Source organism: Pyrgilauda ruficollis, unplaced genomic scaffold (genome assembly GCF_017590135.1).
Source record: "Pyrgilauda ruficollis isolate IOZ18807 unplaced genomic scaffold, ASM1759013v1 scaffold28, whole genome shotgun sequence".
NCBI lineage: Eukaryota > Metazoa > Chordata > Aves > Passeriformes > Passeridae > Pyrgilauda > Pyrgilauda ruficollis.
In genome coordinates, this window is record NW_024524155.1 from 2,753,032 (window position 1) to 2,778,438 (window position 25,407).

At 40.2% G+C, this 25,407-nt stretch overlaps 1 protein-coding gene across 1 annotated transcript in view; it reads left to right on the plus strand.

Annotated features, from left to right (window-relative positions):
• TTLL5 (tubulin tyrosine ligase like 5) overlaps positions 1-22,874 on the plus strand; it is a 124,662-nt gene extending 101,788 nt beyond the window's left edge. The window contains exons 32-34 of the mRNA XM_041472124.1: positions 5,185-5,405; positions 12,460-12,545; positions 22,229-22,874. Of these exons, the coding sequence (XP_041328058.1) occupies positions 5,185-5,405; positions 12,460-12,545; positions 22,229-22,269 (348 nt within the window). The 3' untranslated portion in view covers positions 22,270-22,874. The remainder of the gene's footprint in view (positions 1-5,184; positions 5,406-12,459; positions 12,546-22,228) is intronic.
• The last annotated feature ends 2,533 nt before the right edge of the window (positions 22,875-25,407 follow it).

Genomic DNA, 25,407 nt, shown 5'->3' on the forward strand with positions numbered 1-25,407 from the left:
TCAAGTAACAAAGCACCCCGATTAATAACACAGCAAATGCTTCTCCTGTACATTAACCAGCTCAGTATGTTGGAGATGAGATGGATGCACTGGAAAGCATGGGCTTTTTTAGTCAAGTATTTGTGTCATAAGAATCCCCCCATTTAACATGCAGTAGATCTGTCTTATGTGTATTAACATGCAGGCTTGTGTGCTTTGTTGCAGCACCCACTCTTGGTTGAACACTTTCCAGACACGTAAGAATGATGATGATTTCTCCAGGCATTTAACAATCTGTGGAATATCAAATATTGTGTGGGTGGAGGAAGAAGAATTATAACAAACAGTTTTTACTCATTGTATGCAGAAGCTAGTTCACACAGTGTAGTATGGTAGGAATAGACCTTTGATTGCAGAATAGGTACTTGATTACTTGGACAAAAAGAAAAACACCAAACTGGCTGGATGAGAATCTAACAAACAAATGGGTGGAGTGATGTGGACCAGGAACAGACACAGTACAGACTTTGAGAAAAGTGAACAAAAATAGGAAGGAGAAAAGTTTGAAAGTAGAGACAAGAAGCTTAGATCTGATATCAGTAAAACCAAGGAACAAGAATTACAAAGTCAAACCAAAAGACGAGAAAAACAGGCTTATAGCAGTATTTTTAATGTTTAAAGGATACTTCATGTGACATGTTATGACCTAGATGTTATTATCACTGCTGGTGCTGGCAAGACAGTTAATATACCATCATTGTTTATTCTCTAATTGTTTCCTGTACTGGAAAGATGCCATTAGCTGCTAGGGAGGTTCCTTCTTTGTGTGGCTGTGTTCTGTCTGCTTAGCCTAGCATCTATTGGATTTAAAATTTTATGCCAAACATTTCACATGGGAAAAAAGCTAAATTAAAACAAGGGAAGTACAATTGTATGGTGGAATGATCCCTGTCAGTCCTGCTTACATCAAAAAGGCTCATGTTAAATAAGACATGAATCATGTTAATGAGTTATGTGGGCAGTTACGTGATCACAGTTTCAATCACACGTTTAAGTAGATTTTATGCTGTAGAAGATTAGGCTGAGTTCATCTTTAATTCTCCTCTCAGTCATTTAAAAATTGTATGTCCTCTGAAATATTCATCATTTTATGAAGTTCAGCAAATTTTTGTCTTTTTAATATTTGTGATTCCCTTCTGATATACTTTTCATTTATTTAGATCTGACTGGAAATGCTGAGTACTGTGAATAATATTCCTAGTGTTCCTAGAAATATATTATTGCTGCCTGAGGATACAGGACATCTCTGAATGCAGCCTCATCAAAAGTTTTCTAAACTGTTGTATATTGAGCTGCTGTCAGATTTGCGGTATCTCTTTTCCTTCCTTCCTTTTCTTTTTCATTCTTGTTTTGCAGCTTTCTCCCTCAGATTGTTTTCCTACTAAATGTGCTAACTGCCATTTTTCCTATTTGAGTCTTGTGATACTGATGAGTCAAAGTCTCAGTGTAAGTAAAACAGAGCAACCATTCTAAAAGCAGTAGTCTGAGTTGATTTATACCAGCTGAAATTTTGTCCCCATGTTTCTGATCCTGTCACTATTATTAGAATTATGGTAACGCCCAGATGTATTAACTGTCTTTCCAATACAGTGATACAGCCCAATCCTTGCCCCAGAGAATACCAAGAGAAATAAAACAGAAGGCACAAGTCAACTGAATAAAGTATATTTTTTTTCTTGCTCTGAAGAATTTACCAAAGAGGACACGGTTCAGGACAGTCTGTGCATACCATGAGCTTGTTCTTCTTCAAGACCCCAAGATACTCTTCTTAGTGCAGTTTAACACTGTTGTAGTTAATACTACATTTTGAGCCTGCTCTTTATTGACACTTGGTGAATTTTCAATTCAACTGATTGTTGTATCCAAACTGATTTAACTGAGTGCATTAGTATGTGTTCAAAGTAATTTCCACGAAACAATTTATATGACTGGAAAGGTCTTCCGAGGCTATTAATTCTCAGTATTTTTGCAATGTTATCTGAAACTGCATTTCTAAAAGGGGTGGGTTGTGTTTTGTTGGGTTTCCTTTATTCTTTTTTTTTTTTTAACTTAAAACCTCTTTATTGTTTATCACTTATAAACATCTCAGTTTGCGGTGTCAGGGATTTGGAACTAGCTGCACGGATCTTTATGCAATACATGTGTGTGTGCATCTGTCTGTCAGTTCTCATACACTGCTGAGTCTCTCATCTTTTTCAGATTTGCTGATCCAATTGAATGTGAATGATTGTGGGATAGAAATCTCACAGCTATGTTTCATACAAATTACATTACAATCAAGAGCCATATATCTGGGAAGGGTGTTCGACTACTGTTCCCATTAAGGCAGTGGCTCTTCAGTATGAGACCACTCTTAAGTAGGCTGCACAAAATCCAACACAAGAATGCCCAGACCCATGAAGGGAGGCATAATTTGGGGTATGCTTTGTATTAGATACTGTAAGACAGATTTTCAGGAAATGAGCTTCATTACCTCCTCTGGTCACACAGTGAACATGTTTTTGCTTGCAACATTTGTTCCATTACTGTGCTGGGGATGGGTGTTAGATACAGCAATGGTAAGTGCCAGGAACATTCTTTCTGTTTTTGAAGATCATTGATATATCTGCTTTTCTTCAAAGTACTACACTACCTCTGCTTTTAATCACTAACAGCCCAAGCTTAGCTGCTACTGACTGATACTCTTAGATGTTCATTGACCTTACTGACAAGGTGTACACATTGAGATTTTCTAATTTAAAAAATTCCTTTTTTTTGTACAAGGAATACTTTGTGTATGGTGTTGTAGATGTTGAAACAAGGAAATATTGCTTCAGTCTGTGATGTAGGGAAAAATACTTCCTCTGTCAGTGCTTTCCTCGTGGGCAAGACAGCGTTAATGCTGTTTCTTCTGCCCAGAAAATTGTGCGCAGAAATTAACTCACTAATAATTTACAGAAATTTTAGCTAAAACATCTTATAGATTTTTTAGTATTTTTCAGATTTGTAGCCCTAGAGACTTGTTAGGGTAGCAAATGTCTCCTCAACATGAAGTTAAATCTGCCAGCCTGGGAACTGTAATTGAAAGTTTTTCACTTGAAGCAGCAATAATTGTAGGGTGCTGCCTGCTTCAGGACTGCATCTGTCAGGGTTTGTCTAGGCTTCTGCTCTCCCTAGGCCCTTGGTCTTTAGAATCATGAGCTATACGGTCTGTGTCCTATGTTTTGGATGTGCTAAAAGCTTCCCAACTCTTCCTTTGTGTGGTCAGGCTCTGCTCTCCCCAGCTGTCCTCTTTATTTGCACAGAAGCTTCTCCTGGTTTCCTGTCCTGTCCCCATGGAGTTCACAGCAGGGCAGTATACTTTGTAGCTGAATCCAGAAGCCATGGTCCTTGTCAGCTTCCAGTCTCCCCATCCTTGCCTGGAAGACAGCCAGAATCTCAGCACAGTGTGGAGACAAAGGCATTTTCGGAAGTCTGTAACCCCCAAGAAAAACATCCATGACCTTTCTTTAGGCAGGTTTCAACACAGTTTTTGCTGATCGGGCTTCGTTAGAGCATCCATGCTTGCTGTTTCTTCAGAGTCATGGATCTCCTTGCCAGTGCATATTAACACAGGCAAAGGGTTATAACTGTTATGTGTTGTGAACTCCAGGATCTTAGTGATTTTGGTAACAAGAAAAAGAACTTCCAGGAAAAATGCATAATATCAAAAGAACTTATGGGAAAGATGGATAATATCATTTCACAGTGAAATGTCACTGCTCAATAAGAAGTGGGTGCAGTGACTTCAAGGTCTCCATCCCAACCCTACGACATGTCAGGCTCTGAGATGCAAGACGAAGTTCCAAGTTCCATTTTAGTTTGTTTTTCTGGAGAGAGGTGGGGTGTGACTGCTATTTTCCAGACTACTGCACTTGTACTAGCTTCCTTATTGAGAATCTGGAAGCTGCAGTCAAGGTAGAGCTTCAGGGAAGGGAGAGGTTAAGAAGGATTGGGAGCCCAAGGGCGTCTTGTCGGTGAGCTCTGGTTAGGAAACAGGCCTGTTTTGGCTCCTGCACTTCCTTCTCTCCCTAGAGCTCTGCCTGTCAGAAACGCCTTCCCACACACCACTGCTCTGCCATTTGCCAGAGAATTGCGGGGGAGAGGGGCTTTTCCTGTCTGTGTGCTGAGACTCAGCCAGCTCTCAGACTGTGGTTTTCTCTGGAGCCTGGAGCCCGTTTGCTGTGGCTTTGTGTATTTTCCACCCGAGGAGAAAATGAGGACAAACTCAGTGAAGGGCACTGCTCACAGGGTCACACGGAGGGCTCAGCTCTTCCCCTTATCTCCTATCACTGACCTCTAGATGCCAAATTACAAGGTTATGGTATTGCCTCTGTTCTGGGAATCCGACTGACTTCGAGGAAAGACAAAGCAGCACTCCCAGCAGGTTGCTCTTTTCTGAAGAGAGTTTAGCAGTCTGCAGAGCTCCCATGGAGGAAATATTCTCCACTCCCTGCTCTGCCAGGTCATTGCTTAGTTCTCCAGTGTCTCGTAACATGCAGATCCTTTTGTTCCCTCTGTCACATCTCCAACATGCTTACTCTCCCACATGCTATAGGAATAGAAGTATTTTCTGTTCCCTCATATTATTGGGGATTTCCTTTTTGTCAGCGGTGGAGTTAAAGTTCCTTTTTCAGAAGAAGGTACCCTAGAGCTTTTCTTTTATTCCAAGCACCTACACAGTTACACCAAATAAGTAGCATTGTATCACCCCATAACCTTTCTCTTTCCGAGAACCGTGTCTCAATCCTGCCTCCCACATAAAGAGTAATTTAGCAAGATAATACAGAAAGTCAGTGTACTGAAATCTTTACTTCCTTGTGGATGGAAGCCCACTGCAAGGTTAGACTGAGGATTGGGCCTCTTGTTTTTTTAATCCAGAATAGTAGAATTCTGTGGCAGTTAGTGAGGTTGTCTGCCTTCCTAGAAGCTAGTCCTGGTTTCTAAGGGCATAAAATTCACTGACTTAACTTTTTATGTGTGGGACTTTCCCTGGAGCTCTGGGGTTGCCTTCACCAGGCAGATATTATCCCTCACAAAAGTGTCACCCACCTCCATCAGCATTCTCAGCAATGTTCACAGAGGTAATCACCAATTACTATGGGATTTTTCTCTTTTTTTACCCAGGCTGGTTTTGCCAACTACTCACAATCCAGCACCAGTCACATATCTATGCCAGCTGGCTCTGATGCCCGCAAGACATCAAATGCCACTTCTAGTGTCCAGAAGGCAGCCAGTTTGCACAAAGTGATGCCATCCCAGAGTACAGCTTCTCAGCTGGTTCCAAAGCCTCCAACAAACCACAGACAGGCAGTGATCAGAAAGGCTGCAACCCAGAGGATATCCAAGTAAGTTATATCTCTTCCATCCACAATAGGGAGTTGGCACTGGTTCCCCTGAAAATGAATATTGGAGAAGAAATTGTTGACATCTGACTCTGACAGATTTTTTTTGGCTGTGCTCTCCAGGATAAATCTCAGAATAACCTGAGGTGTACATGCTGAAATAAGCATTGCACTGTGTTGCAGTTGTGTGTTTCATAGGGGTATGGAAGGTAACTGTAGCAGCACACAAAAGTAAGGACATAGGAACTGTCAAATTGATCCCAGAGTGGGATTCAGTAATGTAAATACAGGCTGCTAGTGGCATTTTGGATGCCCAGGGCTATTCCACCTGACTTCCAGCTGCTCTTCCAGATGAGTACAGGTCTTTTGTAGTTCTTGTATTGTATCTGTCAGTCCCATGCAGATGTCTCAAATAACTTCAGAGCACCAATTAAGGTACATTTATATTTAGGCACTTAAGTCACTCCCTCTGTCTAATCTTTGATGGGGGCTAGAATCTAGAAGAGGGTGCAGAAAAAAAACCACCAAAAAACCACCAAAAACCCCGAGAAAACTAAAACAAAGCAACAAAGCAATTCAATACCTTTAACAAGGTAATCTGCACCTGAGCCAAGTTTTCTCATAAATGTAACACACCATGTTGAATTTAGGCCTTCAAGCCCAAGTGTTTATTTCATTTGATATGCTTATATTGTGCTTGATGTAATGATAGCTTTTCTCATTAACTGTAGAAATCCTTCTTTTAACTTTCAGTAAGCTTTTAGTTAAATAATGCTTGCTATTGTAAGGTAAGTGGATGGATTTGACAGTTATCTTTAAAAACAAATGCTATCTTTAGAAACAAAGATATTCACCATGAAATTTTGCTTGCTGATTGTAAGTTTCCTTCCTTTTCATTTCTTGGTATGTGTTCTCTTTTGTGCATTGTGAGAAAATGTGAGCAAGACTCCTGGGTTTGCAGCTTCCTCAACTCTCTATTGCCTCTTAAATGGCAGAGCTACTTTAGTCTAAATCCCTCATCAAGTTTTTCCTCATATATCCTCAGACTTGTTTCATCCTGAAAAATTGATTTCATAACTTCCTTCCTTGTACTTACTCTACAGCCAGAAGAGTTGTAAAGCTTTCAGAGCAGGCTCCTGTGAGGTTTCCTGATTCTGTTTTCACTTCCTGTTTAAAGAGAGGAGTTTTAGTTTTAGGTTACTGATGAAAGACACCTCATGAAGATGCAGTCACTGTGTGTGAATCAAATCTGGAACTGCAAGGCATATTTAAGGAACTTGGACAGAACTGCTTTGGGGAAGTTTGTGTATTTGCTGCCTGTACTCTTGCTATCTTAAGAGATAGCACATAGAGTTAATCCCCCAAAACTATTTAAAAAGAAAACAAGATGTTAGTAAATTTTGTCAGCTCAGCAAATGCAGACGTGAGCACCAGGTCTGGCAGGTATGCTCTGGTGGCTTTGCTATCTGATTTCTTTCATGTTGGGTGGCTCTTGTTAGTACAGGTGACAGGCTATGTCAGTGGGTTTCTCTGCTGGGCAGCAGGGATGTGTATTTGAAGATGCCGGTGTGCTGTGCTCACTTCTTGGCAAAAGAAATGTTTATCCTTGTGAGATGGAATTGCAGCTCCTTGGACAGACTTTACTTTGCTGCATTTTTGTGGTTTCTGCTCTGTGACAGGCAGGAGTGTGGGAAAACCGGAAAAAGTTCAGCACCAAAAATGCACAGAAGGGGGAAAAAAAGCAAAAGATTCCTTCAGAATTTCAGAAAACGAATCCAAGTATTGAAGGCTGCAAGGAGCCGCTCCGGAAATATTTTCCAAGTTGCCTTTCAGTCTCCAGGACAAGGCTCCAAACCCATTCTTGCCATTCATGGGATCTTGCAGTAACATTTTTTCACTTACATGGAAAACAACAGTGCCTAGCTGTATTTCCAGCACACTGAGAGCTGATCGTTTAAAAACTGCTATGTCTCAGACTAATTTAATCCATTCATTGTTGTCAGGAAAAGACCAGATACACATCTGCAGGGGAGAGTGAATGGAGAAAAGCCTCTGTGTCAAAAGAACATGGACTGGAGGAGAAAAAGATGTCTTACATGGTTTAGCCTGTTTTCTACAGTCCCTGATCATTTGTACAGAGTATTTTCAGACACATTGTGTAGTCTGCTTTCAAAAAAGTCCAGTGGTAGAAACTCTACTGTGTGCTATAAAAATCTGTTTAAGAATTTAGACAAACTTTTAATCACCTAGTTTCTCCTGATGTGCTGAATTTTTCTTTTGAATTATTTTCTGAATGTTTCCTTTGTTTCAGCCTGTTGTACCTTGTTCCTCCTTCCTGAACCCTAAACACTTTCTCATGTAAATACTTTCCATCTTTTGAATATTCTTTTACTTCTTGGAGTAACCTAACTTTGCTTAGACTTGTTGAGGTTTTGTTAACCTCAGATAGTAGTTCTACTTGCCAAGTCCTTAATTGTCTTGAATTTACTCTATTTTCTTCAGTTTGTCAGAGTGCTTGGGCTGTGGCCCCCAAAATTGTACTTTTCCGGTGAGGCTACTGTGTCCTTAGGTTATGACATGGCAAATATCCATCTCCATAACATCTTTTTGGCTGCTTCATTTGTCTGTCAGGTCACTTTTGATTTGCTGCCTTCTTTCACCCTCTAATACTTCTTGGCTGTTTTTCTGATATCTTTCCTCAAAGGGGATCTCAGGGCTATGTATTATTTACATGAGACTCACTGAAACTAATCCCATTCTGTTGTTAGAGCTCTCATGTCTCTTTCTCTCCCCATATATTGCAGTAAGCCAGACCTAATTTCTGTTTGCTCTTGCACTGCCTGGCTTTTGTTTGACATCTTAATAAAGATCATCTTTTTGAAGTTGTTTCTAGAGTTTCTCCAGAGACAGGACTGTGATGACAAAACTAAAATCAACTTTGTCTCTTTGACCTATCTCCTTCTTGCATGCAATATCAATTCTCTCCCAGCCAGCACACGTGGCTTCCAGAAAAGGAAGAAACAAGTAGAAAACTCAACTACAAACAGAATGAGATGCTAAAGATGAACAATACTGACTAATTCAAAAACTGTCTAGTAACTTGGACACTTTCCTGGTTGAAACATAAAGGAAAAAAGTAATGGAGCAGCCAGACATTTCAGTTTTGTCTTTTCAGTTCCTGGCTTCTCTTGTTTTTGTAGAAGGTGGTAGGTTGACTTTATAATGGATTGTGTCCAAAGCAGACTCCTTGCTTAAACTAACAGAGTGGAAAACTGGGGCCTATATTAAGGTGTGGAAAAAGAGTAACTGGGAGAAATTATTTAGTATGCAGCTGTATGATGAAATATAGTGCCATAAAATGGTCTCACAGGGCCCCACAGTTTTGGTCAAATGTGCTTGTATCACTAATAGATAGTTTTTGAACAGCTGACACAACAAGTTCTTTTTTCTTTCCCAGAGTAAGACTGGGTCTTTCCCACTGCTCATGTTGCCACTACTATTGACAGGTAGTGGTTCTGTGAACCATGAAGAGACCTGCTGATATTTTGAGATAGAGATCACAGATACAGTATTTATAAGCAATGGAATGAAGGAGATGTTTCCTGGAAGCAGTATTTGGTGCATAGTATCTTCACATTACAGATGACAGCATGCAAAGTAGAAAAATATATTAGCTCAACTGTTCAGAACAGTGAACTGGTAGTAGATGAAAAATCTTTCTGCTTTTAGGAATGCCTAAGTCATAATAAATACACATTTCTGTGCTATCATTCACAAAGTAACTTCTCAGAAACCTTCTCTCTGTGACAGTGTCAAGAAGAGTACGGCTTTGAACAACGTGTGAACAGAACCATCAGTCAAAGAAAACATCTCAGAAAAATTATCTGTCAATATTAGACCAGTGTATATAAGGAGAGGAAATGCTAGGTAGGGAAAAGGAGCATATTGTTCAAGATGTTATCAGAGAGAGACCAAGATCATCAAGTTTACCAGCAGTAGACTGGAACATTACAAACTGTTGGGGATATCGATCAGCATGGCATAATTTCTTGTACTGAACATATCTTTAAATGTCATAACTCTATTCAGGAAGCCTTTTGAAATAAATATTTCTTTCAAGTTCTACCACCATAGAACAAAAATCTTTCTACCATATTCTCTTTTGTTGTATGTGGTGCCAGCAGTAGAAGAGTCAAAGTTCTTCTCTATTGTAACTAGTACAGAAATAGGGCAGAGGGGATCCATTTCTCTAGGGTTTGGGAAATCTGTCCCAGAGTGGGGAGGAGTCCTGACTGCAGCTGGACACAGAAGTAGCCAGCTTTCCTAGGATCCATTGGCCAGCAAATGTGCCAAAAGCAGACGATGATCACAGAGTGAGGCCCTGTAAAACACTATGGCTCTGTTTTGTATCCTGTCTTGCCCATGTGTGAAGTGTCTTTAGTGAGCCAGGTACATCACACACAGAAACTGAGTGCCCACTTATAAGAGGACAGGCAGCAACACATCTAACAGTCACTGGAACCCCTTTGCCTGTTTTGCTACTGCTGTACTGCAGCACACTTGTTTTTTCAGCTCCCGAATATCTGGGTTAATCAGGCTGCGTGACCCTTAGACATTTTTGGCAGTAAAAGCAGTGCATCTGAGAGACATGCCTTGATTTAACACCCTGACACAGCTGGGCTCACTAGACCTGTAGCTCGTAGCCCTTGGCTAGGCTCAGATCATACACACAGATACACATGCAGGGGTACTCCATCCAAGAAAAACAAAGAGGACCAAACTTCCCTGGCTCTGGGTCTTTACATCTGCTGCTGTCCTCTTGTCAGATTGGGGCTTTTTGTGATGTGAATATGTTAGTGTCAGATCTGTCTGGTTCCACTGGACCTTTAGATGCATCTGTAACATCCCAGAAATAAGTTGTTAAAACAGAGGTGTTCAAAATCCAGTCAAAAAATATTTATCTTTCACCTGTGGAACAGAATTTGCAGTCCAAGGCTGGGCAGCTGAATGCTAGTCTAGTACCTAAATTAACGAAGCCAGTATCAGTTTTGAGGAGTTAGCCATATAGGAGATAGAAAAGAGCAATGATAGATATTTAAATGGAGGGGACAGTTGGGATTGTTTTTGTTAGTATTGAATAAGAAATGGAGAACATAACAATGGATTGCACTGGAGAAGTGGAAGCAAAAAAACCTGAATAGGAAACCGAGAAAAAGCAGTAGGATTTCAGCCAACCCCAGGAAGAAGAAAGTGGAAAGGGATTACCTCAGTTTAAGCAGTGGATATGCTCTGGCACTGAAGCTCTCATCAGGACAGCACAGAGAGTATGAGGAAGAGGTCTTAGCATGGTGGGAGATCCCAGGAGCAGAGCTGAGAATGAGCTCTCAGAATGAGGTGACTGTTGAAACTGCAAGAATCAAGGTACCCAGTGTTGTGGGTAGGCAGAGAAGAAGGGCAAGTCTGTAGAGATAAAGAAATTCTCTGAACAGTAGAAGAGTGACTGTTTCCTGTTTTGCTTTTTTAATGTTGTACTTGCTGGCATTCTTGATTAGTTTTTCAGCTACTAGTCTTGCATTCCACTTACAGAAGGGTGAGCTGAATTTGGCTGTCAGTTTAGCTGTGTAAACAAAGTGGACAAGCTAATTATGAGCATGGAACCTCTATGTTAGAAGCATAAAGATGCGTTTAGATTCTCAGCTTCCAGAAGGACCATGCAATATCAGCAAAAAAAAACCCCATAAGTACAGATCCAAAATTCTCTCCAAGAAACAATAAACACAGAAACAGGCACCTCATTTGACAATAGCATTTCCAGTTAAGATTGACTGAAGTAAGGGATTGTGGTATGCACATGTATCTGCATCCCTCTCCCTTCATGTGTAGACTTCAAGTAATTTCACTGAAATCCAGCTGAAATAAAGTGCAGGAGTCCCTCACAGACCTTTTAGCTGTCAGAAACACCTGGATTTCTGGCAATTTGCTGACCTTGAAATCTGGAAGCAAAAGGTTTCAGATAAAACCATAGAAACTGCACGTTTAAACAGTGAATTACAATTTAAACAGTGAGTAACAGTCACTTAGTTGTCAGGGCATCCCATGGGGATTGGAGATCATGATGCTCTTTGGGGGAAGAGCTGAGAGCAACTGTAACACTGTAGAGCTGAAAGAGCGAAGAAGGACTCTGGCAGAGACGAGTGTACACACAGAAATGTCTGTAGTGATCGGAAATGAGTTGGGCCAGAAGGAAGAACAGCAAGGAAGAATAAGGGAGGAACGGACAAACCAGGAATAAAAGGATAATCGTATAGATTTTTAAGGACAGCATAGACGCTTGCAGCTTTATAGCTTGCCCTTCTCTTGTGAGTAGACCCAATTTTTCTGCAGGAGTACATGGTCTCAGTTTGGTAATGAATCTTTCTGAGTCAAAGTGCAGTTGTAGTCTACAAAGTATAGTTTTGCTGTAACTCAACTGCTGAGATCAATGCAGAAGGATTTGCATAAGGTATCTGCTTGAGGAATGGCACTGGATTACTGAAAATTAGATGCATCCCATGTGTCTCAGTTTGCAAGATAAGTGAGAAATCTTGACAAAATGAGCTCTGTCTGCTGAGGCAAGATGCAAAGCCTTAACTCTTGAATGTAGTATGTTTTGACAGCATGTGCATTTCTGTGCAACAGTTGCTTAATCTCTTTAATTCAAATCATTGGATTCAGGTGACCACAATGTTACTAGTTGCAATGTATGTTGGTGGTCCAGTACAATTTACTATCTTCTTTATACTCCAGAATCAGCTTCCAAGGCGTATGAGACAATTAAGTGTTTTAGTCACATTGAAGTTTCCCTGGTGGCTTGAGTGTTCATTTGTCTTGCTCTGCTTTTTGGAGTCATTTGCTGTCACTGCCTTTTTCATACCAAGTTCAGGCACAGCTTCATGGTTACAGTCCCAGTGAGATTATGTAAACTAGGGGAGTACTCATTTTTTTTTTTTGTTTGGGGCTTTTATTCTTCCTTGCTATATCACTTGCCTCTGTCTAATTTTATGGTTTTACCTCTTAGGTTGACCTCCACTGAAAAGCAAATGAATGGATTCCAGAACAGCCTTCACAATGCTGCACCCTGTGAGCCAGGGCCATATTCCACAGGTGAGTGACAGTGCCAAAGACCGTGAAAGTGGGGGTGGGTATGCTGGGATGCTTTCATCTTTTTTCAAGAACTGGCAGGGGAAAAAACTTATCAGCAGGAAGAAACACAGCTGCCTCCTCTACATGTAGTGGTTCCTAGGTAACAATCTGTGTTCAGCTGTGCAGGGAATTTATACTTCCTGGGATTAAAAAGACTAACCAGAAGGGAGCATAGGCTGAGTTTTTTAGAGTTGGAAGACCTCCTTAAAATATGGCTGGGGAAGGAAAAAAAACACCTTGGCTCAAGTGGTTCCTTTTTGCTTTAGACTTTGGCTTAAGATGCTCTCTTGTTTAAGCTTGGCCTTTAATAAAGGACCAGGACATTCTTTACATTTTTCTTTGGTCTTGCAGAAAGGCTCTTAGCGCATATGCAGAAAGACATAGCTGAGACTTGTGAATCAGCTGCACAGTGAAGTCAAGTAGTAGATGTGAAAGTATCTGACAGAAAATCACTGAGAGTTACAGAATCAAATCTTCATCTTTCCCTAGTGGCTAATTAATTCAGACAGGTTTATCTGCTGATAAGTTCTCAGCAAATGAAGACCAAATCATTTATGCAGACCTATTGGCAGGTAGAGCATAGTCTTGTAAACCTATGCTACCTGTGTCTCACAGTAATTTGTGATAGTGTAATGGAATATGTGGAGACATTATGTTCCAGAATGCTTTGAAAAATTATGTTTCTGATCTTCTGTTTTGAGATGGATCTGTACAAACATGACTTAAGTGTCACTAATGCAGTGATCTCTGTGTTTTCAGAGGCTGAAAGAAGAGTTTGTGGAGGGGTTCATCTCTTGGATATTAATCTCTGAAACTTAAAATATGACATTTCCTTTATTTATGTCAGTGATTTTTTTGCTGATCCTCTACCACAAATATTCAGCTAATGCACTTAACATACAGTTCCAAACTGCCTCCCACACTTTACCACCTGCCAAAAACTCCAGTTTTCCTACCAGAAATTTTATAGGGTGAATGGCCACAGTCAATATAAAACACCCTATGGTGCACTGGAACATGACAGTGTACTCTGGCATATAATGGGATTATCAAAACAAATAAAATTATGTCAACCCTCTATTATGTGTATAGCTAAATCAAAAGTTTTGGTCTACTGTGTAGTGCAATTTAAGTTTTTAGTACAGTATATAAAGCAAGGTTAGAGATAAATTTAAAAGTAAATGTAAAAATTAAATTCTCAATATATTGACAAAACTGATTTGTTGAATGGACTTACAAGAAGGTGTGCTGGATTCTGCCTTCTTTTTCACATTTTCAAGAGTACTGTTACAGTTGCCACCCTGTAATTTTAACCTTTCCAGGAGAATCTCTCCATCTCCTCTGGATAGTGTTATGTGTCTCCATGATAGCTGTAGGTAGCATTTTGCTATCCTTCCCCATTTCTGTGAATACCTACGCAGTGCATGCATGAAGATGGATGGTAATATGAATGATGGTATGCAACAGCCAGAGCTGGAGCAATAATAGAGGCTAGATAACAACTGTGAAGCTCAGGAGTCACTCCTCTGTGAATAATTGTAATCCAGTGAGAATTGAGAACTTCAGCTCATGTTTCCTTCTGTAGAACTGGTCTAGCTGTATTGTGCTAAACTATCCTCTCTGAAGCTGAAACAAAGGGTTAGCCTGCTGTTTAATTAAGAGGATCAGGGCTTAGGTAAAGCCCAGGTTTGGCTAGGGGTAGGCTTGTAGAACCATGGTAGGTGGGTCACTCAAAGCTTTCTTGCTGCTAAGAGAAGTCCATAGCTCCAAGAACAGTGCTAAATATTGCCATGATTAAACTAACTAGAGCAAAATGTTTCTTTGAAACTGGGGAATGATATTTTCTTTAGCTTTGCACCAAGCTACTGGTATGTGTCAGAGGCTGTTGTGCCCAGTTTGTGTCTCAGAAACTACTCTGCAGTAGTAGTCCTTGCTGCAGGAACAGCTGTTTTTCTTCTTCACTCTCCATTGGTTGCTTACACTAGGGCCCCAATTTCCCCTCAGCAGCAGTTTACTTGGGGTTACTGTTTCACATGTATTTAGTATCTTAGATACTGACTGGGGAGGTTGGACACACAAGTCATAAAGCAAATCACAGAATAAACTGCAAGCATTTAAAGATAGAAGGCTGTGAAAAGCTGCAGATATAAAAGAGGAACCAGGCAGAACCTCTGTATAAATATATACACACAGATGTTCAGAAATATCTGAGAAGCTTGAATAGGCCTTCTCCTCTAACAGCCTATCTGCAAACAGTTATGGGGCTCTGTGAAGAAGCATAAAGGTGTCACAAGTGATCTTACCTCGAGCCAGGATGTTGCTGAATGGAAGAGAGAGTGAGGCAGTATGGAAACTTTTAACTAGACTGTCCAGAAGACAGTTCACTAGTGGTTAGTGCTGCAACTGTAAAATAACAGTTATAGACACTGATGTGCAGTGGGCTCAGGCTCTCGAGAACAGATCCTTTGAAATAAAAGGGAAAATAAAACTCAACATTTCTGCAAGGTAGCTCAGGATTCTGAAACAAACCACCACTACAATGAAAGTAGCCTTATCCTCATTTCACAGAGAGGCAGAAGTGGGAGTTGTCTGTCACTGGTGTAATGAGAGAGAAGGCAGAGAGCCTCATGACTCTATACAGCCAGGAGTCTAAATTTGTAAGATAGCAAATGGGGGTACTTGTAGTGTCTGAAGAGACAGGTTCTTAGCAAAATTTGTGGAAGTTTAGCAGGATTTATTCTAATAAAGAAATACGAAGAATTACTAGCTCTAGGGAACATTTAAATTGCTTGTGACCTGAGTTTTCACTGAGCACCCAGGTACTCATGAGTTTCTGAAAATAGAGCCATTGTCACATTGCTTTTTTTATCCTGTGTTACTTTGAGGGTCTCTCAGCATGACACTGATTGTTTCCTGTTTTGTGGAATTCAGCATTTCAGTTAGTACTATTGAAACAGGGTGATTTTGAATTAAGGAACCAGTTCTCTTTTCAAAAAGTCTTCTTCAGAGTACAGCTTGCTGAGTAACAGCTAAGATAAGTAGTGTGGTTGGTTGTTCAGGTCCAGGTTGTCTTTAGGAGGCTGTGCTTGTATATGGAGGCTGTACTTGAGTTCAGATGATGGTCAGTTTGGTGATTTTTGTTTTACTATATATTTTAAGAATATAAGGTGTATGGAGACATTTTGCCATGTTTTGCTGGTTTATTTTCCTTTCCTCTCAAGTGGTATTAGGTAAATAGAGTGTGAATTTGTTTTCTTCATAAAGTGAAGGTCTAGGGAAAAAAAAGTCATTTTCCACCAGAATTTAGCTTTTGAACAAGGTGGCAAGAAATATCAAGGATTTTTTTGTAGTTATGTGTCGATCTCAAAGTTAGAAATTATTTCTGTTGATTATTCTTCATTTTTGAAAATGCTAACACAAAGGAGGTTTTGGGGAGACCAGAGGATGAAGAGCACTTGATGAAAATATAACAGCATAGTCCCAAGCAGCTTTTCTGTTCCTGAACTGGACTCTTGTCTCCAAGAGTCTGGAGATAGGAACAATCTTGAAAGTATAGTTAACCCCTCAGTGCATCTGTAGAGTAGATGCTCAAGTTGATTTTCTTTGGTTTGATTTGATATGCAAAGGTTAACAGCAAATGTTGAATTGCTGTATGTATGACACCTGTGTTCTTTAGGCTTTTATCCTTCATTTGCTGCCAGCTTCTCTAGAGTTTGTGATAGTTTTATTTTAAAAGCTTCAGAAGACAGAACACCTCTGGGGTTCTGTTTTGCTATGACAAAAACATCATGTACTGATAAACTATATAATTACAAATATGAATCATTAAAGCTGTGGAAGACTGATGGCGCCAAACTTGACAGGACCTTCATCTTTCCATAATCAGACTGATTAACAGTAATGCATTTTATCGCGCTGATGTTTATATTACCAGTGTCCACATAACTCTTCCACTGTGTCTGCTGAGAGGAGAAGAAAACCATAAGCATTAGGGGAGGTCAAAATTAATAATATGCATTTCAAGTTTGACAGTGAAGACTGCTAATTCATGCAAAGTTTTGGATCTCTACCTATTCTGGTTGAAAACATGAGTCTAGTTTATTTGTATTATAGTTCTCTGGAGAATACTTGATGCAGAAAGTGAGTGTCAAAACTTAGTCTGAAACTAGGATGAAACTTCTTGAGCTAGTTGGAATAGACTTGATTTTATTTCCCATGATTCCCAATTCTGTAGCTGTGCTTAGTTGCAGGGTGATGAACAGTTGTCTGTTTATTTTAGACATTCACCTGCCCCTGTATCTGCATGAATGCCAAATCCACAAAGTATGCAACTCTTTGAAATAAAATGTGTTATCATCTGTAAGGGCTTGAAACTGCATCCTGAACTGCAAAGAGACTAGAAGAATATGGGGATTAATAAAATGGTTTGGATCTAATCCATGTAGAAGACAGGCTGCTATTCTTAATTTGCTAGTGATATCCTCCTTTAGGCTAAGGTGGAGAGCAGTGTCTGAATGCCATCCAAATATGATGGGTGTGTAAGCAGTGTGGTCCAGTATGGAGCAATGAATGGAGCCTGCTTGTAAACTAGTGACAGTAATGAGCACTTTTGTACTCACTCTTCACACCATCTAGCACGCCTCAGATTTTTTTCACTTTACGGAAAATCTACAGGTAGACTGTATATTTCTGAAGTTTTTTATATCCAAGATTATTGTATGGACCTTCAAAACAAGGTCATATTGCTATAGGTCTTGTTATTGGAGACCTGAAATTAGTTAGCATTGGAGGTGCTAAGTCTTGACTGGCTGTTGCCTACCCACAGCTTGAACATTATTCTTGAAATGCAGCCTCTTTAGATTCCTTTAGCAGGTATGCAAATGTGCAAGCTTCTAAATTGTCCTGGTCCAGGAAAAAAAAAGGCAAGTAAAGACAGCAGGCATATAAACAAAACACATACAATTGCTTGATATTTTTTGCCAGATCTAAACAAACAAACAAAAAAAAAGTGTGAATTTGGAGTTTCTTTTATCAACGAGTATGTCTCAACTCTCTTGGAGCCTAAAGGGTGGGGATGGGATGTAATATGTACTGTTACCACTGTGCATGGCCTGTGTCAGTCTTCCAGCCATTTGTTACAGTGGGGTGGAATTCCCAGCTGCCCAGCCTTGTCCAGACTTCCTCAGCTTCTGCCAGGTTCCCTGCAGCCTTGGAAAGCAGTAGATTGTTGAACACCAATGTGTTTATTTTTATGTTGTTACCACATTCCCAGGAGGAACCTTGACTGTGATTTCAGCTGGTCTCACCACACTGTCCAAATCCTTCATCAGGAGCAGCTGGGAATAGAAATCACTCAGGTTTCTACACAGCACATTGCTGGTACACTTCCTCCTTCTCAGTAATCCTGTTAATTCCAGTCTTCATTTGCCACCCTCCTGGTTCTCTGTGCTGTTGCTGTGACTGACTGCACAAATGGTCTTCAGTTCAAAAGATGACCTTCAAATGGGCACCTCAAGTAACCTCTGCCTCAGACTGCTTTGAAGACCCAGGCACAAGGTATCTTATGACACAAAAGAGCAACTTTTGATGTCACCTCATTACTTATCCTAGTCCAGGAATGGAGTGGTGATGAGCTCTTTCACATAATCCTTTCAGAGCCACCTGTCTGGCTGAGAAGTTCTGTGTGGATCATTGAAGAGGGAGCTCCTGTGTGATAACCAGCACTTTGCATCAAACTTTTCTGGTGCAGTCTCTCACCCTGCACATAGTCTTTGTTAACAGCAGTTCTGTCAGTGTCTCCGTAATGCTGTCTCCATGCAGAGAAAGGATCATTGAGAAACGGAACTAGTCCCTTTAATCATACTTTGGAAAGCTGGGCTTGAGTTGAATCCTACTATTGTGCCTCCCTTTTTGGGAGGGCAAAGAATCAGTTACAATGGAGAATATGTAGTTGCACATTTGTTCTTAGAGTTATCTTCCTAAAGCCATTGTTTTTTTATGCGTCACAAAAACATCCTGAGTAATTTCTCTCTTACCCTACTGACTTCCACGGTTTTATAAGGAGAGCACACAGGAAGGGGTAAAAATAATTTCACTCCCTTCTTTAGTTGATCAATCAGTCTCAGGTCAGATAATGACACACAAGCATCTAGTATCAGATGGGCCTGAAGGGAAAGGAGAATGGTAAAGAGGCTTTCTTTATATCCCATTTCTTAGTATTCTTTGGAGGGGCAGGGAACTATTATCTTATGACTAACAATGAGCAAATATTGATGTTTCAAATCAGTACCTTTAAAATAGATACAAGTTATCAACAGGACATGACTATGTTAGAGTTCTGAGAAAAGTGTATGTAAGTCTCATTAAGTCTCAGCAGAGTGTAAAGTGCTGCCAGAAGCAGCATTCCAGGCCCTTCTCAGATGATATTATCCAACTCAGCCATCGCCTTTCAGATAGATCTGAGGGTCAGTGTTCACTTCTGGTCATCAGAAATTACATTTATTCCTTAACTTGTGAGAGCAACCTGCCTCTCACATCTTTACTCAACCTTTTGCCTTTCTTTTGTGAAAGGAAGGAGGTTTTTCCTGTTGCTGCTGAACTCATGCCACTGAAAGGAGATTCCACATCTCAGGGCTCTTCCTGAGAAAGCAGGAGAAAATGGAAAGAACAGTCTTTGCAGTCAGCTAACCTGTCGAAGAGCAAGAGCTCAGCTTGAATTTTAGGAGCCTTCACTTCTGACTAACTCAGAAGCAGGATAAGTGATGACTGCAGGCAGTTGGCATTTTTGCCTGACAGGAGGCTTGGGCATTGCTTGTTCTCAGTAGTGAGGCAATGGCGAACTGCCTGTGTTTCCTTGCTGTGTTGGAAATGTCATTCAATATCAGGTGTGCAAAGACACAGGAGAGGTTATGTAATATTTTGGCTGCTTCTGTCTCACATCTGGTCCTTTGGCATTAAGTTACCTATAGAGGGAATGACTTTGCCCATCCAAATTGGATTTTGTTTTAATCTGGCACTGTTTTATTGAGGCTAAAAATAGAAGCCAAAATGCGTGTGAATAGGCTACAATGTGTATCTGAAGTTATGAAATGAAATGTGGGGAAGAGCCAGAGAAGAGGGAGCTACAGTGAACCAGGGAGTAGAGAGGTGAGTAAGAGAAATCAGAAAGAAGGCTGTCAAGTACAGAAGAGCATTAGCAGTTGGGATGAGAGTGTGGTAAGTGTCTTTAACATGGGGAGCAGGAAGGCTCATGCTGACTTCCACTGGTATTTCTCTACTTGTCAGTGAGTCTGCTCGATGCTTTTTTATGCAGGAAGGCTTCTCTGGAATACAGTTGTGTATACTGTTCATGGCATACACATCACACTCCCCATACACACTCAGACATCCACACCTCCCCACCCCCCAAGAAAATTTTCATGATTTGGAACTTCTGCTTTCCCTTGCCTTCCTGGTCCAACAAGTCAGGTTGAAATTGTGCCCAAAATATGGGGGTAGGGAAGGGTGGCTTTCTGTTTGTTGTCAGCTGTCCTGGCTTGCTAGTGTCAGTCACCCATGGATATAAATAAACCCCATTTATTTATTGCCTTTCTTAGTTATACTATATATTATCAAGAGAATGCTGAGCATCATTCTAAGATCAGAAATTCACTCTGGGATTAAAAAAACTGAATTTCTAGGATAATCTTAGCTTTTCAGGGAGAAAGAAAGTTCCTGCTTTCAACACTAGACTCAGGAGACTTCAATAAAGCTGCCCAGTTCTCTCACAGACTTTCTGCGGGTAAGATGAAACAGTCCCAACTAGCTGTAAAAAATGTTAGCACGGGCTCCTGACCCAGTACTGTCATCTAACCTTGTGCTTGTTTCTGTCTTATTCCTGCAGCTTGGAAGCACAGTAGATTAGGTGCTGGTTTGTGAGCAAGGCTATGTACATCTGTGCTGGGAGTCTATATGGCAATGAATTCTAGTGTGCAGATATCTCTTAAATGACTTCATGCAACTCCTTTGATTTTCTTGTGACTCAGAATCATATCCATAAAAGGGAGGTAATCCTTTCCTTCCCACTGTGACTGCTCTGAGTTTTTGAGGTGTAGTCATGGGTGACATAATAGTGTGTAAACATGTGGACAGACATATGGGCAAATACCTTGACACCTCATGGCAAGCAGAGAATAAAGGAGGCTCATGCTGTTGTATGTGATGATTCACTGCAATGGCTCTTTATCACTGGAGAGAATCGACCCTTAATGCTGCCTTCTGTCAGCAGTGAGCTTTTTTTCTGTTCCCACTACTCAACCAGAACCTCCATCTACTCAACTGCAAGGAGATGGAATGCTCACCATAGCTCTGAAATTATAAAACTTCAGGGCATTATATACATTCATATTTATGAAATTAATGAATTGGCAACGAGCTCCACTCTTGGTAGGAACGTACATATTTACTTGTAGACATAGGAATGCCCCTCTCTGTGCCGAGTCCTCAGGATACAAGAATATACAAGAACTCAAGGAAAGTGATTTTAACTCAGTTTGTGAGAAAAGACAAACTGTGTTATGCATTTCTGTAGGAATAGGAAGGCTCAAACATCTTCAAAACAGGAAAATGAGGTTGAAGTTGGCTGCCTTCTCTCATATGTCTTTGTTTCCTTAATTTCAGCATATTGCCAAGGAATACATTTCTGGACTGGTATCACATCTTGATGCACATGGTTGACAGTTTAGTTCCTAATTCAGTTTTCAAACTTTCTGTGTGGTGACATAGCTGGCAATTCCACTTTCTAAACATCTTTCCAGATCCTCTGTGCTCTGTGATGTTTGGCTGTATGCTGGACTTTGAAGGAGAGTGAGTGTATTTTCTTTAAATATAGTGATATTTTTAATAAACATCTCTCAACAAATGTCACTCATGTTTAGGAGCAAGCTGATGTGCCAAATACACAGGACAAGCTTTACCTACTAGATTAGCTGTAAAATGCAAGCTGTCCAAAATAAACTTGGTACATTTCTAAGTGTTTTGGTTTTTTCTTTTTAAAGGGCTGTCTATGGATGTTTAAGTAAAAGAAGTGAAGATGACATAGACATTTTCCCATAATGTGCCTAAATAGTCAAATGCTGCAGTATGTAGAAGTCAGAACTGTATCTTTATAATACTTGGGCGGGGCAGGGGGGGTGAAATTCCATATTCCCAATGTGTTTCTTTTTAAAGATCACCCTTTCACACCCCTAGCTCTCCTGCAGCACAGTCCTCAGCATGTGTTGGAGTGGGGAAGTAGACTCCCATGTAAGCAAATGAGTAAAAGACCCAAAGAAAGACATAAAGTATACTGCTAGGGGAGAAAGATTTAGAGGGTGCATGTGAAGAGATGAGTCACATGAGTCAGAAGCAAGAGTGCAGAAGGTATTCTGGTGCTTGAAAGGAATACCAAGAGTACTTTTTCACACAGTAGCTTACTAAGTTAGGTTTTGTTTTACTGGTCTGTGATGTCATCTGTTGTGGCAGAGAGGTTGTGTGGTAGGGACACCCAGGTTTTTGGTGATGGCTGAGATTTGCAGAGCAGTGCATCAGTTTTCCCCACAAAACAGTCCTCCATGATTGCTCAAAATCTTTGAGTAAAAAAGCTTTGGTTTTTTTTTTTTTCATAGCTTCTGCTCGCAGAGAAGGATTAACTCAGAACTCCAGGTGAGGAATCCCAAGAGTTCCTTCAAGTATGGGACAAAGGAAGAAGCAGCAGCAGTGACTTCACACCATCACATTCCCGTATCAGGCAAAAATGAGAGAAGAGGATGCCTTGGTGATAGAACAACCCACTGAAAAGAGTATCTAAACATCTGTGAAAGCAGATTGTGGTGATACACCTGCAAGATGAGATGAATGAATGCTTCTGAGAGCGTCTGCTGCTGAGTCTTTATCCCTTCCTTCCATTTCTTGCTGATCACTATCTGTGAGATCTTTCTGTAAGATGAGATCTTTACTGCAGCTGTTCTTCCTAAAGTCCAGGTTTGAACATGAAGTCTAACTTGCTCAGCCATCTAGTCTGGTAATAGCCAAGATTCCACACTTTCATCACATGGCAACCATCAGCAGAGAAAAATATTAGAACATGCAACTGGAGATGTCTGTGTTGGTTGCCATCTTGAATTTTGGCACAGAGCCATAGAAATTAACAGTTTAAATAAAGTAATTTCATTTGTTTGTTTTGGTTATAATTTCAGTTATTAATTCACACACCCAAAATATTTGCTTTTGTTATACTGAACAGGATTTTAAAGCTGTCTTTGTTTCACTGTAGGATACTTGTATTCTGTGTGGTTTATTTTTGTATTTTGATTTCTGTTTGTTTAGACTTTGTAAACTTTTTAAATTGGCTGAAGTTTTCAGACCCAGGCTTGAACCCTAAGGCCCAGGTGGCTCTTATCAGTTGCAATAGTGTCTTGGTGAAGCACTCCAGTTAAAATTTGCCTAATGTTATGAAAATTAGTTTGCTTGTGTTAGAAAACAATGTCAGCAGCTGGAAATTGTATTGGAGAGAAGATCCATCCATCCTTAAAATGAACAGGAAGCAGCTTCAGCTCTGGCTCTTTGTTGGTGCCAAGTTAAAGGAAAACTTAGTATTTTGCAACTTCTGCCTTGTCCCAACAGCAAGGGGTGTGATTGATAGTTCTCAAAGGTAAAAGATGTTCTATTGCTTGTATCAGAGTCTTCAGAGATTGAATTCGACATCCTGTTTGATCTCTTTTCTTAATCCACTTCCCCCTGTCTTTTGTAGTTTGTATAGTCAGTGTTAAGGAATCATTTAAATATGTTGGCAAGTAGATAGTGATCAACCAAAGGACTGACAAAAGAAACTGTATCAGAGAGGGGAAGGTGTTTTCTCTTGAAATGATTATGTTCATGTTCACTCTTGAATTCCACATATTTTCTGTCACTCAAGACCAGACAAATTGTGAGAAGGTTAAAGAATTATGTTCATACCTTATTAGTTTCACCCTCACTCACTTCAGGCATGAAGTAATAGGACAGAACATGCATTTTTCTATTTCTGGTACACTCACACATATGACACTGAATACTTCACTTGTCTGAAGTGCAGTTCTCTGATACAGCTGTTCCCTTCCTTAGCTTATCTTTCATTTCCATTAAACAGTCATGATCACATTCACTTTCTTCACATTTTTGTTGGCTCATGATTAGTGGAAGTTTAGTTGAGAAGTTGTTACTTCAGACTTGTGCACATTCTTAGCAGCTGTGGGCTTCAAGACCTTAGGTCTGTTTTTCACAACCTACTCTGCTGTGCATGGTATTGGCTATTGCCTCCAGCTCAGTCAGAGGAGCTATTTCCATGAAAGATTGAGCTTCAGTAAATAACAATTCCTTTCATTTCTTCTTCCCCCATAAGGATTTGAGTTATCCTTATTCCACTGGGTGTTATGTACAGGATTGAGTAGCTGTAGGATATACATTCTTATGGACCTTTCATCTCTGCTTTTGTTTTCTAGTTTGTTTGTTCAGGTTATCACAGCCACTACTGAAAATTGTAGAGAGGTTTGTAGGATAAAGATTTAGTTAGCTCAGGAAAGGTGATTGTGTTATAGGAATCATTGTCAGAAGCAACAGTCTTACATCTTTGTCAAGAAAATTATCAATTAGTGCTGGCTTATTATGAACGCAGGTGAATTATTTTGTCAGTTTTGCCAATTTCACACCCATTCATTTTGGGATAATGATTTGACATTTTTCATGCACTTCTTTGTATTGCATGTTACATGTAGCCACCCCCCACATCTGTAACTGTGATGACTTAGTAGCAGTACATTAAATATCCTGTCTCTGAAAATTTTTAAATATTCAGGAAAATAGACAATGCAGTGTAAGACCCTTAGTTTGAACGGGTGAATTTTGTAAGGAGCAGTGAGGACTTGCATCCTTTTGCCTGAGAAAATTTTTCTCCTGCTTCTGACAAAAAAAAAAAAACAACCCAGGAGTATCAAGACTGGTCCTTTACCTGAAGCCAAACGCCTAGACCATGAATTCCTATTTATTCTCAGGATGTGCTCAGCCAGAGCATCAAGTGACATAGCAGTATTCCTTTGTCTTGAGCATCTGCTGATCTCATCTCTGAACACAAATGCTGATACACTGGGAACATGTGCAATAGAGAATCAGGAACAATTCCAGGCTTATTTTTTTCCATCTCCCTGTATTCTTCAGCCTGGAGTCCATATGTCTTTGTGCATGGTGGGTGCTGTGTACTGAAGAGTAACATGTATTTTTGTCTCTTTGCAGCTCTGCTACTTCCATGTCTGTCCCTTTCTATAAGCTTCTTAGTGCTGCAGTTAAGAGATTCAGTGGGGAAGCATAGGACTGTTTCCCACCCATCTTGGGAGAGAAAGCATTTTACAGGAAGTATTTTCTACTACAAGGAGGAGAAGTAGAATAGTAAACCATTTTGGATATATAATAGTTGCACAAGGGGAGTACAGTTACGTGTTCCTCAAGTGTGGTTTATTTTTTCTCTGTATTCATCAATGGTTCCATCAGAAGTGTCCTTCTTCACTGCAAGACAGTTACTCATAGAAAGCCCCAACAATCATTCAGCATCTATCTCAGTGGTGACAGTGAATAATGTAATCAAAGGATCCCCCTCTTCTGTGATGTTTGTATCACTTCTAAATTACAGAGCCTGTTCTAGTGACAGAGAATCAGGCTTGTTAGGCTTGAAAGCAGTAAATTGCTCATCAGAGTCCTGGAGGCTGAGCTAATGAGGATTTCATACAGCATTTCTGCTGTGTTTTAGGTGATGAGAATACCATGACATAAAAAT